Below are 24,090 nucleotides of genomic sequence, written 5' to 3' on the forward strand. Positions count from 1 at the left end.
TAGAATCAGAGAAGAGATTTTAATGTACAGAGCACAGAAACATTAATGATGCAAAGCTGAGAAAAATTCAACAAATGCCCTTCATACAAGCTATTACCTTTTACCTGCAAAAACATAAAATATGACCTATTTTACAGCATGCAGACATGTCAATGTATCATGATGTGTCAGTAATACAAAATAAATGACATGCAAGTTGAGCTATGGCAGCCTTATTGTTTTTAAAGCATCTTGAACAAAATAAATAAATAAACAATATCTAATAACCTGCACTGTTTTGGTTAATGTCACAACACAACTATAATCAATTCATAGAGGCCAGAAAAGTAATGCTGCATCAAAAAAATGGAGTATAGAAAAGGCTCCCTTCATGATCAGTGTTCTCTGTTTTATGTATGATTTTCAGAAAAAAGCAAAATTCTGGCAAGAAAAAAAAAGCAGCGCAGAGAGAGCAGAAGAAAAAAAGTAAAAAGTTGATTTAAGATGTAAGTAAGTTAGAAAGCTAAAATGACTTTTCAGGAAGATAACTTGGTTTTCAGAGTGAGTTTAGAAAGACCTCAAGCTATACACTACAAACATACAGTGAGTGAGCTGGGATGACAGCAGACTTCCTAGCTTAGAATACAAGTCTTTGACTGGGATGCACTTGCTGCTGGAAAAAGGAAGGAAGAAAAAATAAAGACAGAGGAGAAGTTACTTTCATGATTCCAGCCCTTTGAAACAGTTTGCATCCTGAACTTTATCTTAAACGTGCTACATGTTGGTCCCATTTGGGGTTCTCTCCTACCTTGCTTAGCTGCTGCAGCGCTCTGAGCTGCCTCCTCTTTGGCCTTCTTAGCGGCCTCGATGGCCGCCAGTTTGGCCTCGTGCTGCTCCTTGAGGGCGTTCCACTCCTTCCTGTTGTTCATGAGACGGTCCAGCATGGGGGTGATCTCCACGTGGAAACGGCTGAACTCCTGGGTGAGGTAGGAAGGAATCAAAAAACACTCAAGGAACATCAAACTCTCTGTTTGAACTTCTAAGATACGATGTTTGACCTTGTATACAAATGCGCAAACAAAGTCGATGAAACCACACTGCAGCTTTGGAAGGTCGTCCGCTTTATTTCGGTCCATCATAGGCTGAAGGAGAGAAAGAAGGTAACACATCAATGAACCAAAGACTAAACTCTTGTCATTACTTTTACAGTGATGTTCAATAAATAAATAAAGTAGAATATTTTCATGCAGTTTCTGGCTTTAGTACATAGTTATGAAATAACTAGCTAACTAATGTTTTTTCTATACATTATCACATCTGACTCTTATTTGGTTGTGAGATATATTTTATATAAATTACCAGAAAGCCCTTCATCTTTTCAGTTTGCTGGATTTAAATGAGGCATGGTTTGCCTCATTTAAAGATTAGCTTCAACAGTCTATTTTGGGGGTTTTTCTACACAGCAATCATTTAGCCTTTTCTTAGTTTTGAAGCTGTAGCTCTCTTATCTGTAGCAGACAGAAGACGAGGGTCTTGCATTTTGACAGGGCAAAACTGAAATTTTGTGACCAAGGCTAAAAAAATGTTCAAAATATTTCACTGGATTTGTGCTTCAAAAGTTTGGAGTGGAAAGTTAATAGCTGCAGGTCTTTTACACTAAATGTCTGGATTTAATGTTGGGCATGGATGAATCATCTTTGGCATAATTAGCTGTCTGTTGCAAACTTCAACCCATTCAAATGAAAGTTTATCTAAAACAGCCTGTTCAGAGCTACAGTGGGGAACGCATCTCCAGAGATCAACGGATGAGAAATGGTTTGCACCTTGAACATATGTAAATTTTATTAACTGCAACATTTGAAAGGTGATCCAGAAACTGCCTGTAACATCAACTTTTAACACCACCACTCACAACCCATTACTTCCTATTCGAAGTTCCTTTTCACTGTCAACATATTATTTCTGTTTCTTTCTCCAGAGTTAATGGCAACTCTCCTTAGAATGTAAACTATTTAATAATAGGCTTAAATGAAGCCAATAGAGGGTGACAGAAAAGCAGATTGGTTAGTATATAAGAGGTGGTTCAAGGAGAACAAGAGGAATGGATAGACTGTCTTTGCTAATGTCCTTTCTGTAATTTTGTTAATCTGCAAAGATGTTTAAAATATATTGGTCCTTCACAGCTTAAACGTGTACCCAGATAGAAAAATAAGATGTTTTATTATGTAGGCTTTTAGTATTTACAATGTTTATCCAAATGTAGATCTAGCAGACCACTTATCTTCCCTCAAATAAGAAAAAAAAAAAAAAACATGTACCTGAGCAGCACATACAAGTTTGAATTTCTGTGACAAGCTCAACCTGAACACAATTGCAAGTAAAAGTTACCACCCACACATTTTGAAAAAAAAAAAGAAAAACAGCTTGAGTGCCCCAGCCTCTGCAAAGTCCCGTCAGGCAGCGGTGAGTCACAGAATCCTCTGCTGGAAAAGTGCAAACTGTACCAAAATGAAAAGTTTTCCCTCCTGATGGATGCTATTAAATTTGGAGGTGAAAACGTGTAGGATGGAGTTTCTCACGCTCGGAGCGTCTCAAGGACACGAGGGAACAAAACCAAGGAAGCTGTGGAGAGCCAGGGAAGGTACGGTCGGCTGGGTCAAGGCCACGGTGACCGATCTTTCTGAATCAGTGCTCCACATAATGGCTTCTCTCTGCTCAACACTGCCACCATAGGGAATTTAATCTGTCTGTTCATTTGGTCTGTGTTTCTGTCGCTTGTTCTCTGTTCTCATCGTGTCCTTCTCTTTCTCTCCGTCTTTGGCTGGGGAGCTAAAAGAAGGCCTTATCCTGCTTTATACCCAGGAACCCTTCCAGTCATTTTACTCCTCTCATTAAAGCGTATTAAAAAGAAGAGAAATAAGTCATTTGGAAAAACTAATTATAAAAAATGATAATAATAATAATAATAATAATAACGGAAATACTTCATAGTTTGAGATTTTTAGGTCTAAATACGAGAAAAAAAATTTAAGTGCAATGTCTTGTTTCTTAAATTGTGTTGTTAAGTAGTCACATTGGATTAGATTTTTGTATGAAAATATTCTTTCAGTTTTTAAAGACTTTGTACACTTCTTTACCAGGAAGCTCAAAAATATGACTGGGCTGTAAATGTGTGTCCGTAGTTTATTGCTTCCCTTGTATGTGGTTTGTGACATGCAGTTCTAACTGTGGTGTTACACGAATGACCTTTAAGCTTGGTATGAACTGTTTTTCTCAGCAGAAGAGAAAAACAGTCTTCACAGCACATAAATTATTTTAAAGGTCATGTATAACATCATCTATTGATATATCCAACTAAAAGTCACTGTTGCTTGGCTAAAAAAGCCTTGGTTGGAGTTTTGTGATAGCAGAAAAGCCATTAAGATTCAGGATCTTTAGCAGGATGAATCATCCTGACAGCAACAGGTCTAATGAGTCAAAATGCAAATGTTGAAGAAATGTAAAAAAATTTGACATAAAGGTAACAGATCCATCCCATATCACAGCATATGCGGAAATATTGTATTGTACAGAAGCATAAATTAATCCAGCTTGGGTTATTTTTTGTTGAATTCTTACAATAGGTTGCTGTTCCAAGACGGTCCTCTCCAAATCTCCCTGCTCCCAGAACTCTGCAGCCACAGACAGCGCCACCTAGAGGAAGAGTTGAGATGTGCATTCAGTCACCTTGCCGATATTTTGGTCTCCAATGCAAACACAAAGGAAGAATATAATTTTTAAAGCATAAAAAAAATACTCTTGTTTGAGAAAGTGGAGCTTAACAATCTCAATTTCCTTTGGTTTATGTTTGAATTTTAGGGGCTCTTGTACTCAGCAAAGATATAAAACTGTAAATGGACCAGCATTTATACAATGCTGATGTAATAGATCTTTCCCCTCCATGTTGTTGAAATCATTCTTTAAAGCTTTTACAATGGCCCACAATGAGAAGGGTATTTGCAGATCACGAGGCAGCTTTCTGGCTTTGTGTCTTTGATGAAATGAAAGCCCATATTATCTGCCCTCGCAAACCAAAAAACTCTGCAGAGCAAGATCTGTTGAATAATATGTAAATTCTGTATTCAGCACAGCACACCCATTTTGAAAGAGTTAGTCATCAAGCCGGTTCTGAAGGAACAATTGCTCCAAGGCTTGTACAGAGACGCTGCACTTTTTATCCAGAACCGGATGAAAAGGACAAAATATCACCCAATACAACGGCAGCAGGAACATTTCTTGCATAGAGCACAGCAGCTCAGGCTTTTGTCTCCAAGTAATGTTATGAACAAGACTCTCTACCATCTGAAAATCTGTTTCCATGCAGATATTTAACAGCTAATAAGATGTGGGGTTAGTTTTATATGTTTCTTTTTAAAATCTGGATTGTATTAGGTTCCACTATTCTCAATAACAAAATTGATCACAAAGGTTGTTGTGCAGCAACTACAGTTTTTAAAAATGATAGTGAGAAAGCTCAGTGTTCTTATGTATTTTTTTTTGTTTGTTTTTGAGCAAAATTTGGCAAAGACATAGTTATCCTAGTGCATATAACCATCTGATTAGCAGCAGCAATTATAAGAGCATTGCAGCATTTATGAAACACAAACACTTTTGGAAATCCTAACTGAGTTAAAGCAGCAAATGTTTAGTCTGATTTAATGTCAAACAGTGATGAAAAATATTACTTGTTATGCAGTGTGTGTAAGCATCTATTTTTAACTGTAATTTATTGATCTCTATGCTTTGTAAAACCACCTAATTTCCTTTTAGATGCAGCATTGATGATGCATTTGCCATAAAACTTCAGTCTGTGTTTACATTGAATAATACGAAGCAGGTGTTACTGAAAATGAACACATTTTGTGCGGCTGTTACAGCCAAATAAAGGTAAAAAAATGACCATCAAGCACTGCCTGTCGAGTGGCCAGATAGGCTTGCTGTTCATGTTGATATGCAATAGTTGCTGGCTTGAAGGCAATGTGCACATTACATATTTCACTAAAATAAGATGCTGAGACTGGCAGGCGGTGATGAGGAGAATGAAAAGCAGCAGGTTGCTTTTTGATGCATGAGGCTATCAGGAACCACCGCCGAACGCTGCTGAGAAAAATGGTAGCGCTGACAAAATACCATTCGTTCCCTACTCTATCTTAGGTTCTCGCAGAGTTTGTGGCTGAGTGTGTGTTTTATCACCATTAAAAGATAGTTGTGAGCTACACTGGAGAGCTACTTTATACCTACAATCCTAAAATTTTCTGTAAGAAGATTAGATATGGATCTACCTTGCTCTGGATCTCCCAAGGTTTGGCAATGGCAGAAAGATCGCAGGCAGTCATCATCATGGCCCTGCAAACATGACACAGGACTGAGACCTGACTGTCTTTGTTTCCCTGTGGAACATTTATTTTAGCACATTTCTGCTTACATGACTATCTCTTTGCGCGTGGTCTCAAGCATCATGTATTTGGTCCAGTCGTTCCAGTTCTCGTAGGTTTTTGACTGGTCAACGATCTTCTGGAACATCGTTCTTTTTCTGCAGAGAAGCACAACAACAGACAGATTTCATTTCTGACAGCTGAGATGAGAGGATATCTGGAAACTTCCTAAGAATAGAGTCCTCACTTAATTTATACACAAACTTGACATAGCTATTTTAAGGCAGATTTACTTTAATATTTAAAGAATTGTATCTAATATTTATCTTTTATCATTTAGCTTCTATTTTTACTTAGAAATTGGCGAGTACTCACAACTTTTACGAATTTAGTTCAGAGGGTAATTATTTATACTTATCTAGCAACCCAAAACAGGGACCAGAACAAACTTAGAATCCAGAAGAAAAAAAAACAGCAGAATCTATTTTATATACTTTAGATCAACATTATTAGATTATTTTTCTTCTTTTGCTTTTTCCTTTTGGTTTATTATATTGTTTTTGTATTTCCTTTAAATTCATGTGAAACACTTTGAAATGCCTTATTGCTGAAAATGTGTTATATAAATAAAATTACCTTACCTTACTTTCATCCCACTCATCATCCTTATTACTTTTTAATATACATTTTTCATACATTTATCCTTCTAATTCATCTTTACAACCTCTTCCCAGCCCCCTCATCCTACTGATCCCTCTTTCATGATGCATTTTTCAATATATTTATCTTTCTCAGCCCTGTTTATAACTCCCTCTCACGTCTTTGTCCATGTCATCTATTTTAACGACCAGTTTTTAAATCATTTATTCTCACCAATGCTCTTCATATTTCCTTTTCATCCCATTAATCCTCTTATACTGATTTCCCTTATCTGTTTATGCAAAGCCTTCATCTTCATCACCTCTCTCATTCGTTTTTTGCTACTCCCTTCATCCCAATATTTTTTCCTAAACATCTTCATGACTTCTTCTGATGACAATCCCTACTAAAAAAACTTTTTCACATGCATTCATCCAAGTTTGTTTAGTTTCTGTTTGCTTATACTACACTAATTCTCAACAAATGTACCATAAAACCTAAACCTAAACTCATTTAGGTCTTTGCTAGTAAATGCAACTTAGAAATTATATTTTTGTACTGACTTGAAATAGAGAGCAAGGTCTGTGGCAATAATTGCGATGTCCATGAGGTGGATGACGATGTCATGCTGGCGGCGGTTCAGATTCTGATAAATGTTTAATGCCTGGAACACAAGAGAAAACGTCTCTTCAAATGATGGTACCAACATGTCACTCACTATGAAGCCTGGTTGGGGATGTTACATGAGTTTATTTCTCAGGAACAAAATGAGAAGTTGGAAGTCAACCATTCCTTTTGTGGGAAGCAAAAAATGAAAGCAAAACAAAAATTATGCATAATAATTGTTTGGGTTAAATTTCTTACTTTTAAACTGCATTACTTACAGGTGACCTATCAGGTGTGAAAAATCACGGGCCAACGTACCTCATCTCTCAACAAAGTCTTGCCAAACTCCAGATGGTGTCTCTCCAGGATGGAGGAGCCGTGAAGTTTGGCCAGAGGATTACCCGACCTGGAGACACACACACAAACAGCATGAAGGGAGGTTATACTGTAATAAATCATGCATGTAAAAGCTAAGGGAGGGCCTGGCCTGGTGTGTTCACAGCTAATGGCAATACTCATTAGCTCATCCATCAGCAGGTGGAGCGCAGCAGCTGGAGGCGTATCTAGTCAATAACAGATAACCGATGTCCTCTGTGTGTCATTACCTTTACCTAAAGAACCAAGATCAGGTCATCCTTATGAAGGACAGAAGGAGTGACAGCTGTATGTCTGACTCAATCAAGCTGGCTCACAGGATCTCTACAATCTGATGTCAATAACGTTTTATTGGATGTAGCATCTGCTCATGAAGAATGTGGGTCATTACAGCAACAACAAAAAATCAAAACTATTTATTATACTTCATTCTTGGTATTTAATCAAACAATTTTTGATTAAACTCACAGCCTGGGCTGTGAGTTGAAAACACTCCTTTTACTTTTTCATTCAGTACTGGTTTCATTTGAAAAAATTGTTTTCCGTCACATAATGACTGAACAGCATCCAACTCAATTAATGACAAAGAAAAAAAAATAATTGAGTGCAAAGGTTTGAATTTATAATGGAGTTTCTCTCATCCTCACAGGGTGAAAATTATGTGCTCCAATACATATTTTCAATAACTCACAGTATGAGTAAAGATAAGGTTTGATTGCTAAATTAAAAGTAAATGTTGAAAATAGAAACTTTTAAGCATGTATTAAGCATCTCGGGCTTCCTGGACAAAACATTTTGATTTCCACATGTTGAAATCAATACGTTTGCAGTCACCAGCTTAATCTGTTCAAAGATATTTTAAATATTTATTTTAGATCATTGTCTTCTTGTAACACTGAAGTGTATCCATGTCTCACCCACCACCTAGTTATTGATTTTACATGATTTTTTTTTTCAAAATTGTTATTCACTCCCTTTTTATCCTTTCACTTTCACTTTATTTAAACATTTGTCTGGCACCCTAATCCCATGATGAAAGTCAAAGTAAATGTTCTGATGTCAGTCCTCTTTTAGCTTATGAAACTAGTTGCAGATTAATCCCATCATGCTTCTGTGCCGTTTCCCCCTCAGTCCTGCAGCTCTTACTTCATCTGGTACAGGTTGTTGGTTCCTCTGTGGTCGATATCGTGACAGAATCCAGCGGTCACCATTGCCATGCACTCCAGGTCTGTGTAGTAACGCTTCAGATCACCTGTCTGAGAGCACAAACAACCCAACAGTCAGACAGAAATAGAAATGCGGGGTTAAAACAGGGTCAGCAATACAAAGAACTACACATGCTTCAGTCTCACGAACAAATAAGAGTTTTCCTTACAGGTCCAGATTGTTGGAACAATGACAATAAATAATTCTCTATTCAGACAGGACTTCTCATTTGAAGACATAGTCCATTACCTTTGTCGTTTTCTCTTTCCTTAGTCTTCCAAATGCACATAAAAACTATCCCATTCATACTCTTATTTACAACATATTACAGGGAATCACAGAGGGGTAAAGACTGAGAAAGAACAGGGAAGAGAAGAAATTATCTTTATCACCTTAAATCAGGGACAAAATGAAGGGCAGGCTAAATGAAAGAGTGGGTGTAAAGCCTGAGAGGAGGAAGGGGAGCATGAGGTGAGGAACTGATGAGCACTCAGGGAACGAAGGTAGAAGGAAGGAGGTGGAGGAATGAGTCAGATTAGCTGTGAGAGACCATCAGCAAAGTGAACATGGTCTGTCCAACGTTGAATCCGTGTCTCCAGTTGTGATAGGTGATCTTCCTGTAGCCTTTACTGAGAGAGTACATAAATCTCACCAAAGCCTGTGCAATAAAAACAGTTAAAATAAGGTAAGGCTCATATTCTAAAACAGTGATGTTTGATGCGTAAAGCTTGCATTGTTGCTAGAATTACTTATGTATTATCAAGCAATATTTGTATTGCTTTAATTCATTTTTAAATTACACACATTGATGCTGATATTATCATAAAGTTTGTTTGGTAACTTCTTTGTACTTTCAAGTAATTCTTAAATATAAATTTAAGAGTTTAGTTTTGGCCCTGTGAGCCTTGGGATTATCCAGTTGGATGAAATTAGCAAAAAATAGTGCCAGTACATGTCTAACTCTACAGCTGTAACTTTCAGAACACAGGCTGTTGTTTGCAGTCCTGTTGCTTTTTTGATGTTAAAAATTCTGTGCCAAGAAATAATTTCCTCCATCTTAGCACTAAAAATAACTAAGACATGCAGCAGTACCAGTGAAGAAAGCACTGACCTCTCTGGGAATGTGAAACTTGTCCACCACTTTCAGCTCATAGTACATCTTAATGCCACATTTCACCAGATCCAGCTCACTGTGATCAAAGTCACAGAAGTGAAACTCGAAGATCTCAGCTTTCTTAGAGTTTGGCAGAACTTCAGACTGTGGAATAAAACATAAATATTAACATTTTACGTCTGAAGATTTTTTTTAATTTTTAAACTACAAACCTCTGTATCATATATTTTGATGTTATGTGACAGACTAGCACATGTAACACATTTTGAAGGGAAAGAACAAAGATTTGTGTTTTTCCAATCTAAAAAAGAAGTGAAAACAAGCAATGAGCATTTGTATTAAGTCTCTCCACTTTCCTTATCCAGGAGAGCATAAATCAGGGGAAAGCAAACAGGTGCATGTTAACTCTAAAAGTTGCATAAGTCCATTGACAGGACAGTTATTAGTAGTGCACTCCATGAATCTGGCTTTCAGGAACTGAAAAGGAAAACCACTGTTAAAAGAAAAAGCTACAGTTTGCTAAAAGCCATGTAGGGGACACAGGAAGCATGTGGAGGAAGGCGATAAACACACAAATGTTACAGTGAAATATAGTGGTGGCAGCAAGATGCTGTAGGGAACGCTTTTCTTCAAGATGGTCAGGGAATGGATCAGAAAATGGATGGTGCTGAATACAGGGCAGGCCTGAAAGAAAACTTAAATCTGGGGTGAAAATTCAGCAAAACCAGAGCAACAATGTAATATTTTACCCTAAAGCATATTCATGTCTTAGAATGGGCATGTCAAAATCAATACCTAAATTAAACTGAGAATCGTAGGCTTAATTGAGTTGAAATTTAATGATTGCATATTCTTTTAATAAAATCTGATTGAGCTTGAGCCATATTGCAAGGAAGAAAAGGAAAAATGTAGTTGTAGCATTTACCCAGGGGAGGATAAAGTCAAAAACTCAAGTTTTCAGATTTTGTGTAGTAAAAGCTTAAAATAATGTGTCATATTCCATCCACAGTTATGCACCATTTCCTGTTGGTCTGTCGCAGTAAAACACAAATTAAAAGTCTTAGCAACACACATTGAAATTTCTGGATGTAACACCAGAAAAGATGTAAAAACCTTGTCCCTCTACAACTGAAATTACAAGTTAAACAGGAAGGTATGAGTCCTTGCTATATATTCATATTATATATTGCATGTTTTTTTTTTCTTCCTTTAATGACATGCTCAGTGCTTACCAGAATCTCCTGAAGATCCTCCTCCTCACACTCATCTGGCTCTTTTCCCCATCTCGCTCTGGTGTCCTGCAGAAACATACATCATAAACACTCACCTTGGATGAAACTGTACAGCATCAATCAGCTCACTCCTGATCTAAGGTCAGAATAGGTGATCTCCCTTAGCTTTTGTTCTCTTTCTACCCCCTGACAAATCACCTCATAGAAAATCTGACAGCTTATTTCATCTTATAGATGATGCTTGCCTCCATTTTATATCACCTACATCAAAAAGCTGCTTCCAAACTGACTTGGTTGATTCTTTTTCAGTTTTTAGAGTTTTGAAATTCTTAGTGTCACAACAGTCTTATGAAACTGATTGTTTTTATGATTTCATAGCATTGCTTTAATACAATAATATAAATAATTGAAATCACAATAGTGGTATTTTTAAATGTAAAAATAATTGATCTACAAACACATTTATTTTGTGTTTAGCAAGAAATCATTCCACAAAGTATCTGAACCTTTTTTGTCCTAAAACTAATTTCTTTCTCATCCATCAGTTTCACAGTTGTTACTCATATGGGACATGAAGCATGGAAAACTGTTGGATTCTAGTAGAATTTAAACATTTTTAATAAAATGATCTATTTTAAATGTGCCCTCTGTTAACACCCCCCCTCTACTTGATTTGACAATGAACACCAGGCCTCTTTCCTTTAATTTATTTACTAACCAGTATGTTCTGGATTTCGTCCTTGCGACACTTGACATGGTACAGCACCATGTCCTGGAAGATGTCCTTCCTGTTCTCCAGCTTGTTCATCTTGTCGTATGTGTCAGTGTTCAGCACAGACCAGCCCAGGAACTGGGTCAGAGACTGGACACAAGTGTGACGGAGAGTTGGGCAGTAAGAAAAAGCATGCACTTCTCACTTTCTACACATAATAGAATTAATGTTCCAATTTTTTGGTGGAAAAATTTACATTTAGCAGCATTTGTGCAACTGAAAGCCGCTGCTTAATTAATATAAATTGTTCATTTACTTGTCAGTTTGATCATTTTGTTGTTTATTTCTGTATTACAGGTCTTATACTGTAAACAGTCAAGTTAGAACTTGCCCTTTAGAAATATTTTGGAAAGATGTTTGAATTTTTATTTTCTAAGTCTTGTGTACAGTAATATAACTTGGAACGATTTCAACAAAACTGGGGAAGAAGAAACAAATTCCTGTCGTTTTCAAAGAGGAGCACTTGCTTTGCGGTTTGTTGCTCTAATAATGACAATAATAATTTTTTTTTGAGCGTGTCTTTCTAAGATCCAAAGTTACCTTACAAAAACGAGCAAATAAATTATAAAATAATCAATAAGCCATTACTTTAAAAAATTCAAGTCGATGAACAAGATTTGACAACAGTTCAATCTAGGTTTGAGAAGCCAGTTTGAATTGAATTAGATTATCTAAATTCAAAACAGAATGCAGCTTGATAAACTAATGCAATGCTACTTGACACGCTATTTGCAAATCAGCCAATCACCAAGGTGCCAAGAGGATCATTAATTTTCTTTGAGTTTTATTGGCTGTACCCTCAAGAGAGGAGATAAGGACCGCTGTAAATATTAATTTCTGTGCAAGTGCCATAATGTTTTCCACTGTGCATATGCATCCATGCTAAGGTATATTTAGTGTTTGAACAATTTAAATAGGCATTTGCATGTGTTTTTAGAGGAGATCTTATTTATTTTGCACTTTAGCTATTCTTGGGTAGTTGTGGTCCCTAACTTCCACGAATACTGGGGATTTACGGTGTTGTTAAGTCAACCATAAGATCATCTTTCTGACTTCTGAAGCTTGTGCCCACAGTGGGTAATCAACATGATATTTACCCCAAACTGAACAAAAAAATCTATAAGAGAATGGCTGAGAAAGCAAAGAACGAAGATATTCCAACGTCCTAGTCAAAGTGCAGGCCCTAACCTCACTGAGTAGATTTCACAACAAAACTTTCCTCACACTGCAATAAAATTAAACTAATGTTATGGAGGAGTGGAGCATAATTTCCTGATGGAATATACAGAAAGTCTCTCATTCCTTGCAACTACAGCTTCAGGATCTTCATCAAAAATAGAAATAAATTTTACTTCACCCATATAGTAAAATGTTCTTAGTCAGACAATAAGCTAAAGATGATTTAAGAATTAAAAGCTTCATTTGATGAGAAAAGACTGCTGAAGATCAAACTGTCATGACTGAAGTTTGTGAGTTACACAAACAGTAAAACGTCGGTGGAAAGCCCTCAGGCTCAGTGATAAATAATGCAGAGCGTCTGAATGGCCTGCAGTGTATTTATAAACCAGTGACTCAGTGCAGCCACACACACAAGCAGAACCTTTACCTCCATCAGCGTTTCATCCATTTCATCAAAGGGTTTCCCATCCTTCCTGTTATAGAACGTGGCCACGCCCACTATCTCTTCTTTCTTGTTGACAATTGGCATGGACAGGACGTTCTTAATGGTCCAGCCAGACTCGTCCAGCGGCTCTGTCTGCAGATAAAGATGCAGCCACAGACACAGACATAAAATAATGCACCTTATTTTAGAACACAGGCTACATCTGGATTCTTACCTAAGAGGAAACACTATTGTTTAAAGGGAGGCTTTGAATTTTTAATATACGTAATATTATCATAGCCATATAAATCTTTGTTAAATAAGAAAAAAACATGAATATAATGTACAGCTAAGACATTTTCACAATAATATGGAAATGATTTTAATGTTTGTTATGTACATTTTTCATTTACTTGCATATGTGCTGAAATTTTGAGCTTGTACTAGAAACTGTGACACAATGAATTAATATTAAAAGGTATTCTTATTAATCAAACAATACAAATCTCAAATACTTGACAGACCTTCAGACATGAGAACACTGTACAGCTTCAACTCTATTTAAAATCTGTGGGTTATGCTTCAAAGACGGAAACTGACCAGCTAACATTTCTGACAAGAAGAGTGATCAAAAATTTATCCACAATTAAGGCAGACATTTCTGTAGGAAAAATAGGTTTCTCAACTTGATAGCAGCAGTGGTGGGAAGTAACGAAGTACAAGTACTTCGTTACTGTACTTAAGTACAGTTTTCGTGTATCTGTACTTTACTTAAGTAGATTTAATAATGGGGACTTTCTACTTTTACTCCACTACATTTTACAGTAAGTATCTGTACTTTCTACTTCACTACATTTCTACAAAAGTGTCGCGTTACTCGTTACTCGTTAATCTGTGGTAGTGTTAATTAAAATGGCACATTTCTGATGTATTAAAATTAAATACGATCGGCACACTTAATGATATTAGCGATTAGGTAATGCATTCAGCGAGTACTTTTACTTTTAATACTTAAGTATTTTTAAAAGCCAGGACTTTTTTACTTTTACTTAAGTAAAATGTTAATGTGGTACTTTGACTTTTACTTAAGTACATTTTTCACTGTGTATTTGTACTTTTACTTAAGTAAATTTTTTGAGTACTTTCTCCACCACTGGATAGCAGACATATGTTAGTACAGATGTATGCATATATTTAACATTGTATGTATAATCTTGACAGTGTATATTTTACTAAATTCATAATAAATTCATATTGCTTGTTTTTAAATTACGTTGACATTTTCTGGGGTAAATTCAATGTACTCCATAAAAGAAGTATTCAAATAAGTCCTTAAAAGTTCAAACTTCACAAGATGTTTGTGTGGATGACATGGGTATGTAAGCATCTAAACTCCACTGTAGATTATAATTGAACATTAAGTGATTCAAACCTCAGGAACAAACATTGAAAAATATTTTCTTACCTGGAAATTAAAAAACTCATCCTCAGCAGCATTCATGATGTTGCAAATCTGGACAAAAGCAACAAAAAAAGCAAGAGAAGTTCAATGTATGTTCAAGTCTACAATCTAAAACCAATCTGCTAATATCTACTGTAAATGTGGCTGAAACAAAATAGACAGATGGATTTGAAAAAGAAAAAAAGGCTGCTACGCTAAAGAAGAGAAGACATCAGCATGTTCTCCCATGATAAACCCTCCAGCCTCACCTTTTCAGACAGAAACACATGTTCATATATAATTTCTAGCAGCTGACAAAGTTTTATCGCTCCACTTCTAATTCATTCACATCCCAGTGCCAGAACAAAAACCATCAGTGTCACTTTGGCTTGTCGTTTTATCCCCAATTTATGAATATGAGGCTTTATAGAGACGTAAAGTTTTCACTTTTCACATAATAGCAACAGGAATGATAGCAAAGAGGGAAGACGGTGAAGACTTGAAAAATGAAAAGCACCAAAGAAAATGAGAGTATGTAAGGAAGACAGATGGCGAGGGGAGAACAGACGAGTAAGTCAGTTTCAGCACTTTAGGAAAAGCTCTCAGTGATTAATTACAATGGCCACAGAAATTACAATTCTACATCAGAGCGGTACGACGCGTCACACTTTTCATTTCTACAGCGGTGTTTACACTGACAGCTGTGTAATAATGCCTAATGGTGTCCTGTTCATCAAACCTCCAGCAGCATCCACTGGAGCGGTTTCAGGTTTTCCTTAAACATCTTTTTAGAGGACACAATTTAACAAAGACTTCTGTTCAGCAGAAGTAAAATCTTAGTTAAATCAAATGATAATGAGGAATGTTTTGATCATTTGTAGCCCTACATTCTTTTGTGAGACAATTCTAATTTCTTTATGAGACACTTCTTTGACCAATTGTTTAGTTTCCTTGGCAGAAGACACAAATGTACTCTACTGGAGAACAGTGCCAGTAGAGACAGTAAATATCTCCCTCTTTGGACAGAAATTGGATCAAAGCATGGAAGCTTGTTAGTGAATAAAACATTAAAAATAAATTCTTTATCATTAATAAACAAAATCAACAAAAAATATGTTTTTCACTTTTATTGGATGTAGAGGCAAAGAGGGATGTGACTTTCTTATTATCAGTATGTTTTATCATGTTTGAAATAAATCTCAAATTAACCTTAAATGAGACTTGAAAGTCAAAGCCTTAATAAGAGTCTGAGTCACTCACCAGCCCAGTTTCTGCAACATAAGTAGGTAAACCACTGACAAGAGCCCAGTGGTCATCTGGAGGATTCCTGGGGATGAAAAATATGAAAAATAAAATATATTTAATAAAAATGACAATATAGAGAAAAAACTGTTTTAAACGTTATGGTTAGTTAGTCACAGTGGTAATTTTTTATTGTAAGACACATAATATTGTCTGTTGTTGCTTCTAAAAGACTCAGAAATAAGTATGCCTCATCCCTGACCAAACAGCTTTCAGTATTTGCTTTTTGAAAAATTCGGATCAGCAAGTGTCCTTATTTAATAAAAAAAAAAAAACATGTCCATTAATTAGACATTTCAAATTTAAATAGAAATGACCTTATTTTATTTCAGTTAAACCACATGCTGTCAGATAGGTATAGGATCACAGCCTATATTGCATTTCTTTCATCTTTCAGTGTCATGACTTACGGAATGACTTTAATGTCTTCTTTCCCATGGAGGATATAGTCGATCACTTTGTAGAAGATAATTTCCTGAGGAAGAAACAAAGAATTTACCAAGACACTTTATTACATGTCGTGAGTGTGAACACATAGATCAAACCATTCACCTGCAAGAACTGCAAAGTTCTTTCAAAGTATCACAGATACAACAACCTATTATCTCCCATGGATGGCATGGGAGATAAAATTTGAGCATTTCTTAATGTGTTAAACTCTCAAGCATTGTAAAATGTTTACAGAAGTCACACTCTGATTGGCTGATCAATTGGTCATGATGACTCCTCCCAGAAACTACTGGAAGCTGTTTAGTGAGGTTTACGCAGAGACGAACGGGACCAGGACATCAAATGGCTCCTTAGGCTTTATTAACTTGTTAGATTCAGTTAAAGTAAACATTTTTATTTTTATTGTCTCCCAATTTGGAATCCAAAGTGAGAGCCATCTGTACTTTATAAAGCCAGAACCACAATCTCCCTTTTTCCCCCTCAGCCAATAGAGCTGTTGTTGTATCTAAATTTGTAGTGATGCTAAATTCATTTTAATCTGAAAAATATATTGAAATCAAAGATGAAAGAGTGGTTTATTTAATGTAAATTAGTATAGTTTAATAGATGATCAAATGTTACATACAGAACAAATTCAATATTTTCCAAATGTTACTGGCAAAAAAAGCTGTATTAGTGATACTTAAAAAACAAACAGGAACAGCAACACATATTCTATATATCACCCTTTAAGTTGCAGGATCTAGTCTGTTGCTGATATGGACAATGATAACTGAATGATTAAGCAACAGTGTAAAGGTGAGCTCTATCAAGATTGATGCTGTAGAGTTAAGAGACCATTGAGATTTAGCAAAATCAAAATAGTTTCCAGCCCATGGATGCTTCAAAGACCTCTGGAAAATCTGTCACCTTTTTTCTGAAACCTTAAAATGATAAAAGATGTAAAATATGGAACTGGCTCTGTAGATGTTGAAAGGTTTTCTCAAGAGAAAGTGTGACATTCAGATTAAAAGGTAAAGGAAACGTATTTGTAGTTGCTATCTTTCAGACTTACCCTGCCATCAGGAGTTTTGGGTCCATCATACGGTGGGACTTCTCCCATCAGTACCGGCCACAAGTCAAAGAACTCCTGCAGGCAGACACACAGGCAGACACACAATGAAAAAAAGCCATTTAAACATGAGCAAAAACAGATGATCCTCTGGGTTAGTTCTTATTATTTGGATGCATTTAAATCTTTGTGTACACAAAACTGCATTGCTTTACAAGGATGTAAAAAAAATATTCTGTTTAGAAAAGCAGAATATTTTATCTGATTCAGTAATGAAGTTTCAGGACTGAATCATCTGTGCAGTCAGAAATGTTTGTTCACATTAAGCAGGTGTTTGGAATAAACTGGCAGCAGCTTGTAATAAGTGAGAGGCAATTATGTGTTGGTTATCAGAAATACACAATGAAGTCCATTGAACGTTTAAGCAGATTTAGAGTTGTAGACTGGATAGAAAAAAAAATAATCTCCCGAAAGTTAAAATAAATATAGGAATGGAACAGAAAGGGTTAGTATTATATAAAAGTAACAACATGTTAGTATATCCCAGCATATTAATCCAAATACACTGTATATTGCTTCACATATGGTGTGGTTTGATGCATAAGTTTGAATGACTTGACTTCTTCGTTCCAACTTTCATATAGTTAATGTAGCTGTACTTACAACTGGGAAAACTGAACATTAACATTAAACAGATTCCCTGATAAACTAACTGAATTTTACATTTGCTTAACTTTTTACAAACTGCTGTATTGAAAGCATTACATACTTATTGTTGTAAAAAAGTCCTGACTGGGCACGTTTGACATGCATGTGATGGGGAGGATTTCATTTGGCCCATCTACTTTGCAAGCCTGAAATGTAACATTTTTGATTTAGTAATACTGGAGGATTAGAGAAAGGATGAGAGAAAAAAAGAGTTTATAAAACAGTTGATTGGAGATTTTTTGAAGATAAAAATCTTGAATCTCCCTGAAAGTCCAGCTAATCCAGAGGAACTTGTCTTTTACCAACTATTTCTGACTAAATGAAGCCCCTTATTTTCTTATTTTGAAGGTTTTAATTAAACAAAAGATATATATTTTTTATATCTAATCACAAATAATGTATACCACTGCAATTGGCACATATGACTTACAAACAACAGATTGGAAAGTTTTGAGTTTGTATTAGTGAAAACCTACCTTAGTCTTAGTCATGTCCAGCAGACCAACAGAGTAGCGGTCACAGTTCAGGAAAGCTCTCACTGTGTACAAGGCCTTGTGGAACTGCCTCTCTATGTCTGTCAGCTCCTCAAATACCTTGCTGGCTGACCACAGCAGTACCTGAATAATGAAATAAAAGAAGAGATGGATTTTTACCAGCTCATCTGCTCTTTTTCCATATACTGACTAATTATAGTTTCAATATATGACAAAAGTTTATCTCTATATGTGTGTATATGTGAAAAGATGGCAACTAGACTTCCTTTAGTTTTGTAATCAGCTTGTTCAATCTATTATTTATGCATCTCAAACGTATCAAAATCTTCTTTATGATTCTTACCTGACCCCTCCTCGTCTCGCAGTTGTGCAGGTAGCTCAGGTGGTAAACTCTCAGCACCAGGTTAGCAAAGTTAAGATATTTGTTTAGAGTCTGGAAGAAATAAGAACAGGTAGAGCAGATCATTTTATAGTTTTATTTAGCTTTCAATGTCACCGCTGTCCAGTCAACCACTAATGCCTGCACTATTAACATTTTAAAAATAAATACGGGAGAAAATGCTTTTGAAAAAATCAAAGAAAACCTTGAAAAACACACATGTTCTTACTACATGACAACAGTTCTACTTTTTGCTTCAGACCATTTATTTAACTGACTATTTGTGCAGAGATGAAGACAGTTTACCTCCTCATCCTTGGCAGTGAAGCACGGTCCGTCCAATTTATTGACCGCCATCATGACCGCCACCATATCTTTACCATTCATAATGGGGATGGCGAGGACATTTTTGGTCTCATACTCAGTCAGTTCATCAACAAAATTACTGAAATGTGGATTCTAGTGGGAGACGCACACAAGAGATGTTTTACTCCTTCAGTCTTAGGTCATTTAAGCTGTAATGGTGAGCTTCTGTCTATTTGTTATAGATAGACAGAAGCTATGCAGCATCTTTTTAAATTTAAAGTCAAGAGTCACATTTCTTCACTTAATTTTTACAAGTTAAGCTTTTTAAATTCTGTAAAAATGTCACAAATTCAAGTTATTTCCACAGCAAAAGACAATGATGAGAACAAGAGCAGAGCAGCCCAAAGGTGTTATTGTGCTGAGTCGGGGAAAGTGGCTCAGGGCTTGTGTGACCTATGGGAATAATCTGGGATCGCTCTAATTCTGGACAGATTAACTTGCTCCATGTTCAGGTTCTCTGTCTTACTTCCTCAAAGGCACAAACACAGAGACAGTTATTGAGTAACCACACCTTAAATTATGAATTAAATCCATCCTGTAGATGATGGGATTGTTAAATTCAGTTGTACGAGGGAAAGACAAATGATGATGGGAAATTTAGGACAGCGCTTAGTCACTCACTGCATAATCCCCACCTACGGTGCAGCACAGGCCTCTGCTAGATTGGATTGGGATGGAAATAGCATGCAGAGACAGTGACATCCAGTCTGTTACTAAAAAGCCATCCTTCTTGCATTAGTAACATAAAGCTAATCAATTAAATAGAAACATTAGCTGCTCCTTTGTTGCCACTGGGAAAATTGAGCCTTGGAGCCTTTGATCGTTACAGTTTTCTTTTATCTGCTCATGTGAGGCTGTGACTTCACGGTCTGAGGTTTCGACCAGAATGAGGTTTGTTCTGTCATGGCTCACAAGGAAAGGCACAACAGGCAGGCCTGGCAGCATGAAGTGCCAGATAAAAAAAAAAAAAAAAATCAAAAACGCAACAATTATCCCTGGTCTGTTGTCTTCATACATCAGCAGCTGAGCTCTCTAATCTCACATGAAAGGACAAGATACAGAGAAGTGCTTGTAACACATCAGTTAAGTTTTGCTTCATTATTACTAGTAAATGTCACAATAACACTTTGGGCAGGTCTGGGTATAGTGGGTGGATGTGATGACGATCTGTGGGAGCATGATGGGTACAAAAGAAAAAAAAGCTTTGTGGCTATTTAAATGTCAAATGTATTCACTGTAATGAGATTGAACTGGCTTTGGTTAAATGAGAGTTAAGTCGGAGGAACGGTGGGATCTTGGCGCCCCCTGGTGGTCAAACAGAAATAAATATTCAACATGAACATTATAATGAAACTGTTTTATCAATCATACCAAAGATATTGAAGCATTATTAGATGATTTTTTTTATCATACTGTACCAGAGTTGTATAGTTTATCTTAGACAAAGTATGGATTTGAAAATGACCATCAGAAAATCAATGAACCAAAGTCAAATTGGCCTACCTGTGTCACGTCTGGAATGTTGACCATCTTCTTGCTCGTGGCCACATGACCCACTATGCCCATATCTAGCGGGTATACAATTTCACTTTCAGGTTGCACCAGGCATTCATCATATATTGCATCTTTATGGACGTTGAATAATCTAAAAGGCACAGAGTAAACATTAGGAAATATGTAATAAATGACACAGTTGAAGGATGATTCTCTATGCCTTTTGTTGCATTTAATTTCCTAATGTATTTTTTACTTTTCTGTAAAGAAATATTACCTTGTTTATAAATGATGATGTACAAATTAACTTGCCTTGCCTTCATAATAAGCAAAGGGAAACTTAAAGTGTCAGAAATTGATGATACTCACAAAATTAAAGACAAGCAATTAAGGTCTTGCTTTAAATGTGGTCCCTGAAGCACTGCAATTGATTAGACCCTCCACATTAGCACTAGCATAAGTGTGTTGCTGTGCTGAATTGGAACATGAAATGCAGGAGTGGATCTACATAAAGCCTGCAAGTTAAAAAAGCTAAGTATATCTGGACATATAATAATCTACTTAGGTGTGGAAAACTTAAAATAAAACTGATCAGGAAACTAAACTTTACTTTAACAACCTTTTTTACTGAGTTTTATCCTTTTTGCTAAATATGGTTGGCAGGTTCACAAGCTTCACAGATCCATCTAGCATCTACATAGCTGCTAGAAAATGGAGTACAGTATACATACTAAAAAAGTTGTTCAAAAAGAGCCATTAATAGTCGTTAATAAAAGCTTCAGTGACCTTGTGGCGAGCTCAGCCACGCCGTTCCTCTGCCGGTACAGGAAGAGGCTCATGCGGTCCGCCCTCATCATGAAGCTGAGGTGCTTCATGAGCTTGAAGATCGAACGCTCAGTCTGCAAGTTGTCCTGTATGTCCCGTACCAGGTCAAAAAGAACCTCACTCTCATCTACCATGGTCAGATCATGGTAAGTTTTGATGTCCAACACAGGCTGCCGGTTGCTGTCCAGCAGGTTTGAGATTATTTGGGGCTTGAGATTCATGTCATAGTACTGTTTTGCGAATGCTGGGTTGGCATCCAGGAACTGCTCTGCTGCAGCTGCATCCACCATGGCTGCTGCTGTCAAATACAACAGAAGAAAAAACAAACAAACATTGTTTCAACATATATATTGAAATGTATTAATACATATGTATTAATGACTACATGTGTGCCTGCATACGTTTTGGCAAGAAGCTATAGAAGCTAAAAAAAACCAAAAAACAATATTTTATTGCAATAGCTAAATCCCAAATTAAATTGTTTTGAAAAAAATCAGACCTTGAGATTAGCAGTTCATGGAATCCTGGTTATAAAAGGGGAAGAGAAGTTGATTTATCTTAGTCATGCTTCAAAATAGGAAATACAAGAGAACATAGTATTGATGTAGAGTAGAACTTTGTTGATCTTCATAAACCAGTCAATATACACAAGACAACTGCCACTCAGCTTATTTAGCCCATGTCATATCAGTCAGACCTTTAACTATTTCATCTTCCCACCACACATGAAGAATGGTAATGCAAGTAAAACACTCTCCAAAGCTCAGTGTTAAGTTACAAAGAGTGGCCAAGCAGCCATAACAGTCATTAAAGGCAATCTTTCTATCAATTGGCTGAGAAGGCATGGCAAGAAAAGTCTTGTCTATATACCACCAAAAAACATAAACATATGTAATCTGCCAAATACAATTAACTTTAACTGGAATAGTGTGTTTGGGTGGATGGAGCTTTTTGGTGACAAGCACTCCAGGTGGGTTTGACATAGAACAAAGGATAAACATGTTAAAGAAGAAATGTAATAAATATTAAATACATGATAAATGAGAAAGATTGCTCCAAGAAGAATGGTCGTCCATTCCCTCTGTATGCTTTAACCTTGTAAAATATTACAGGATAAGATTAAATACTGTTGGCAAAAGGGATTTGCTCAACATATTAACAGCAGAAGAGTAGCACATACATATTTACAAAAAGAAGAATGATCAGAAAAATGTTAGTTTTGCATGTCAGTTGTCTTTGATTCAGCTATTTTCTATTTCAAGGTTTTTGTTCTTTATTTATAAAGCATGTAATTTTCTTTACTGGGTAATTTGCTGTTAAGGTTGGACAATATTACCCGAAAATACAAAAATTAGACAAGTTGGAAATAACCACCTAATTTTAGAGGGTTTTTTGGACCATTCAGTCAGTGTAGTAATAGAGCATGCAGTAAATACAATAAAAGTAGCTTTTTTAATATCTCTACTGGAGCGAATGAATAAATCTCATTACTTTAAAAGAAAACAGTTAATTAGCTTTGTACCAACATCGACTCACGTTGGTGCAGTTATATCTTGCTACTTAAAATTTAATATTAAATATTAAATTTATGATATCAATACCAGCATTGTTAATCATAAATATACCTCATGAGTGTAAATGACAATACCAAATTAAAGGAAATATTTGTACCTGTTAAGTCCTTGTATTGTCCCCCAGCAAAGTGTTTAATCCCTCTGTACTCCTTACCAACCCAGGTGTAGGTGTCTGAGAAGAGAAAAGGGATTACAAGGATGGCTTTAAATGGTCATGTGTGGACATAATCCTGCATCCAATTACAAATATGCGGATTACAAAACCGACCAATGTTTAATAACAATATATAGGGGATTCGGCTGTCTTTCTCCAAACAGATGTGGGTATTGGACCTTATTAAAGAGACTTGAATTTGATAAATATGTTTAAATATTTGTTTAAATATGGACAAATTACAAATCAAAAATGTTGTCAAATGTAGAACAAGTTCCTATGTTTTATATGCATGGCAGCAATGCTGTATTCTCAACTTTGGACTGTGCTTTGACCACCAACCTCCACAGTTGTAATTCTGATTAAAAGCATTGTTCTTGTATTTTTTTAATTGCAAACTAAAAAAAAAAAAAAACTAATAATAAATAAATAAATAAAATAAAAACAGAAAGAGAAAAAAAGAGAATAAAGAGCGATAGAGAGCCGAATTGTTCTGAATTTTGGGGATTTCTGTTTTTGTTTTCTATGCAATGCAGAGTGCCACGATATCCTAATTCTAATAAAGGAAGTCGGATGTCGTGTAACTAAAAACACGTCAGGTTTCTAACACTTGACTTTCGATCGACTGTGCTTTTTTAGTGTCTGTTCCCAAATATAAAATACTTTTTTTTAAAATAGAAAAACTCAAAACTCATAACGTCGTTTTTTTTGAAAGGCCTATGAAAAATACAACTGATAGTTCAATTCAGAAACTTCTTATAAATGTATTAAAATCGGTGCTATATTAACAACAAACCTATCAATATAAAATGTAACATTAAATTACGAATATAATACAAAAGAAAAGATTGAGACACACATCTTAGCCAAAACCAAGTCCATTTCTAACAGTCTGTTTCTAGCTGCAGATCA

The 24,090-nt window shown here is 36.0% G+C and overlaps 1 protein-coding gene across 7 annotated transcripts; it reads right to left on the reverse strand.

Moving 5' to 3' along the window:
- pde6a (phosphodiesterase 6A, cGMP-specific, rod, alpha) lies at window positions 1-23,196 on the reverse strand. Of its 7 annotated transcripts, none has more exons than XM_017307268.1 (25): window positions 23,122-23,188; window positions 21,950-21,974; window positions 21,412-21,745; window positions 20,635-20,776; window positions 19,072-19,224; window positions 18,730-18,819; window positions 18,369-18,509; window positions 17,188-17,262; window positions 16,094-16,158; window positions 15,642-15,708; window positions 14,406-14,453; window positions 12,944-13,093; window positions 11,284-11,427; window positions 10,566-10,631; window positions 9,331-9,477; window positions 8,770-8,877; window positions 8,160-8,269; window positions 6,957-7,044; window positions 6,596-6,696; window positions 5,444-5,551; window positions 5,301-5,364; window positions 3,598-3,672; window positions 1,038-1,121; window positions 788-956; window positions 1-652 (listed from the first exon to the last, which is right to left on the reverse strand). In XM_017307268.1, the coding sequence occupies exons 3-25, from the start codon at window positions 21,738-21,740 to the stop codon at window positions 612-614; spliced, it is 2,565 nt and encodes an 854-aa protein (XP_017162757.1). In that variant the 5' UTR covers window positions 21,741-21,745; window positions 21,950-21,974; window positions 23,122-23,188; the 3' UTR covers window positions 1-611. The 7 variants fall into 7 exon arrangements, with proteins under 7 accessions (XP_017162757.1, XP_008419077.1, XP_017162758.1 ...); XM_008420855.2 differs by having other exon boundaries at window positions 21,412-21,748; XM_017307269.1 differs by having other exon boundaries at window positions 21,950-22,017; window positions 23,122-23,171.
- Window positions 23,197-24,090: the final 894 nt, after the last annotated feature.

The sequence above is a fragment of the Poecilia reticulata genome, linkage group LG10 (assembly GCF_000633615.1).
Source record: "Poecilia reticulata strain Guanapo linkage group LG10, Guppy_female_1.0+MT, whole genome shotgun sequence".
Lineage (NCBI taxonomy): Eukaryota > Metazoa > Chordata > Actinopteri > Cyprinodontiformes > Poeciliidae > Poecilia > Poecilia reticulata.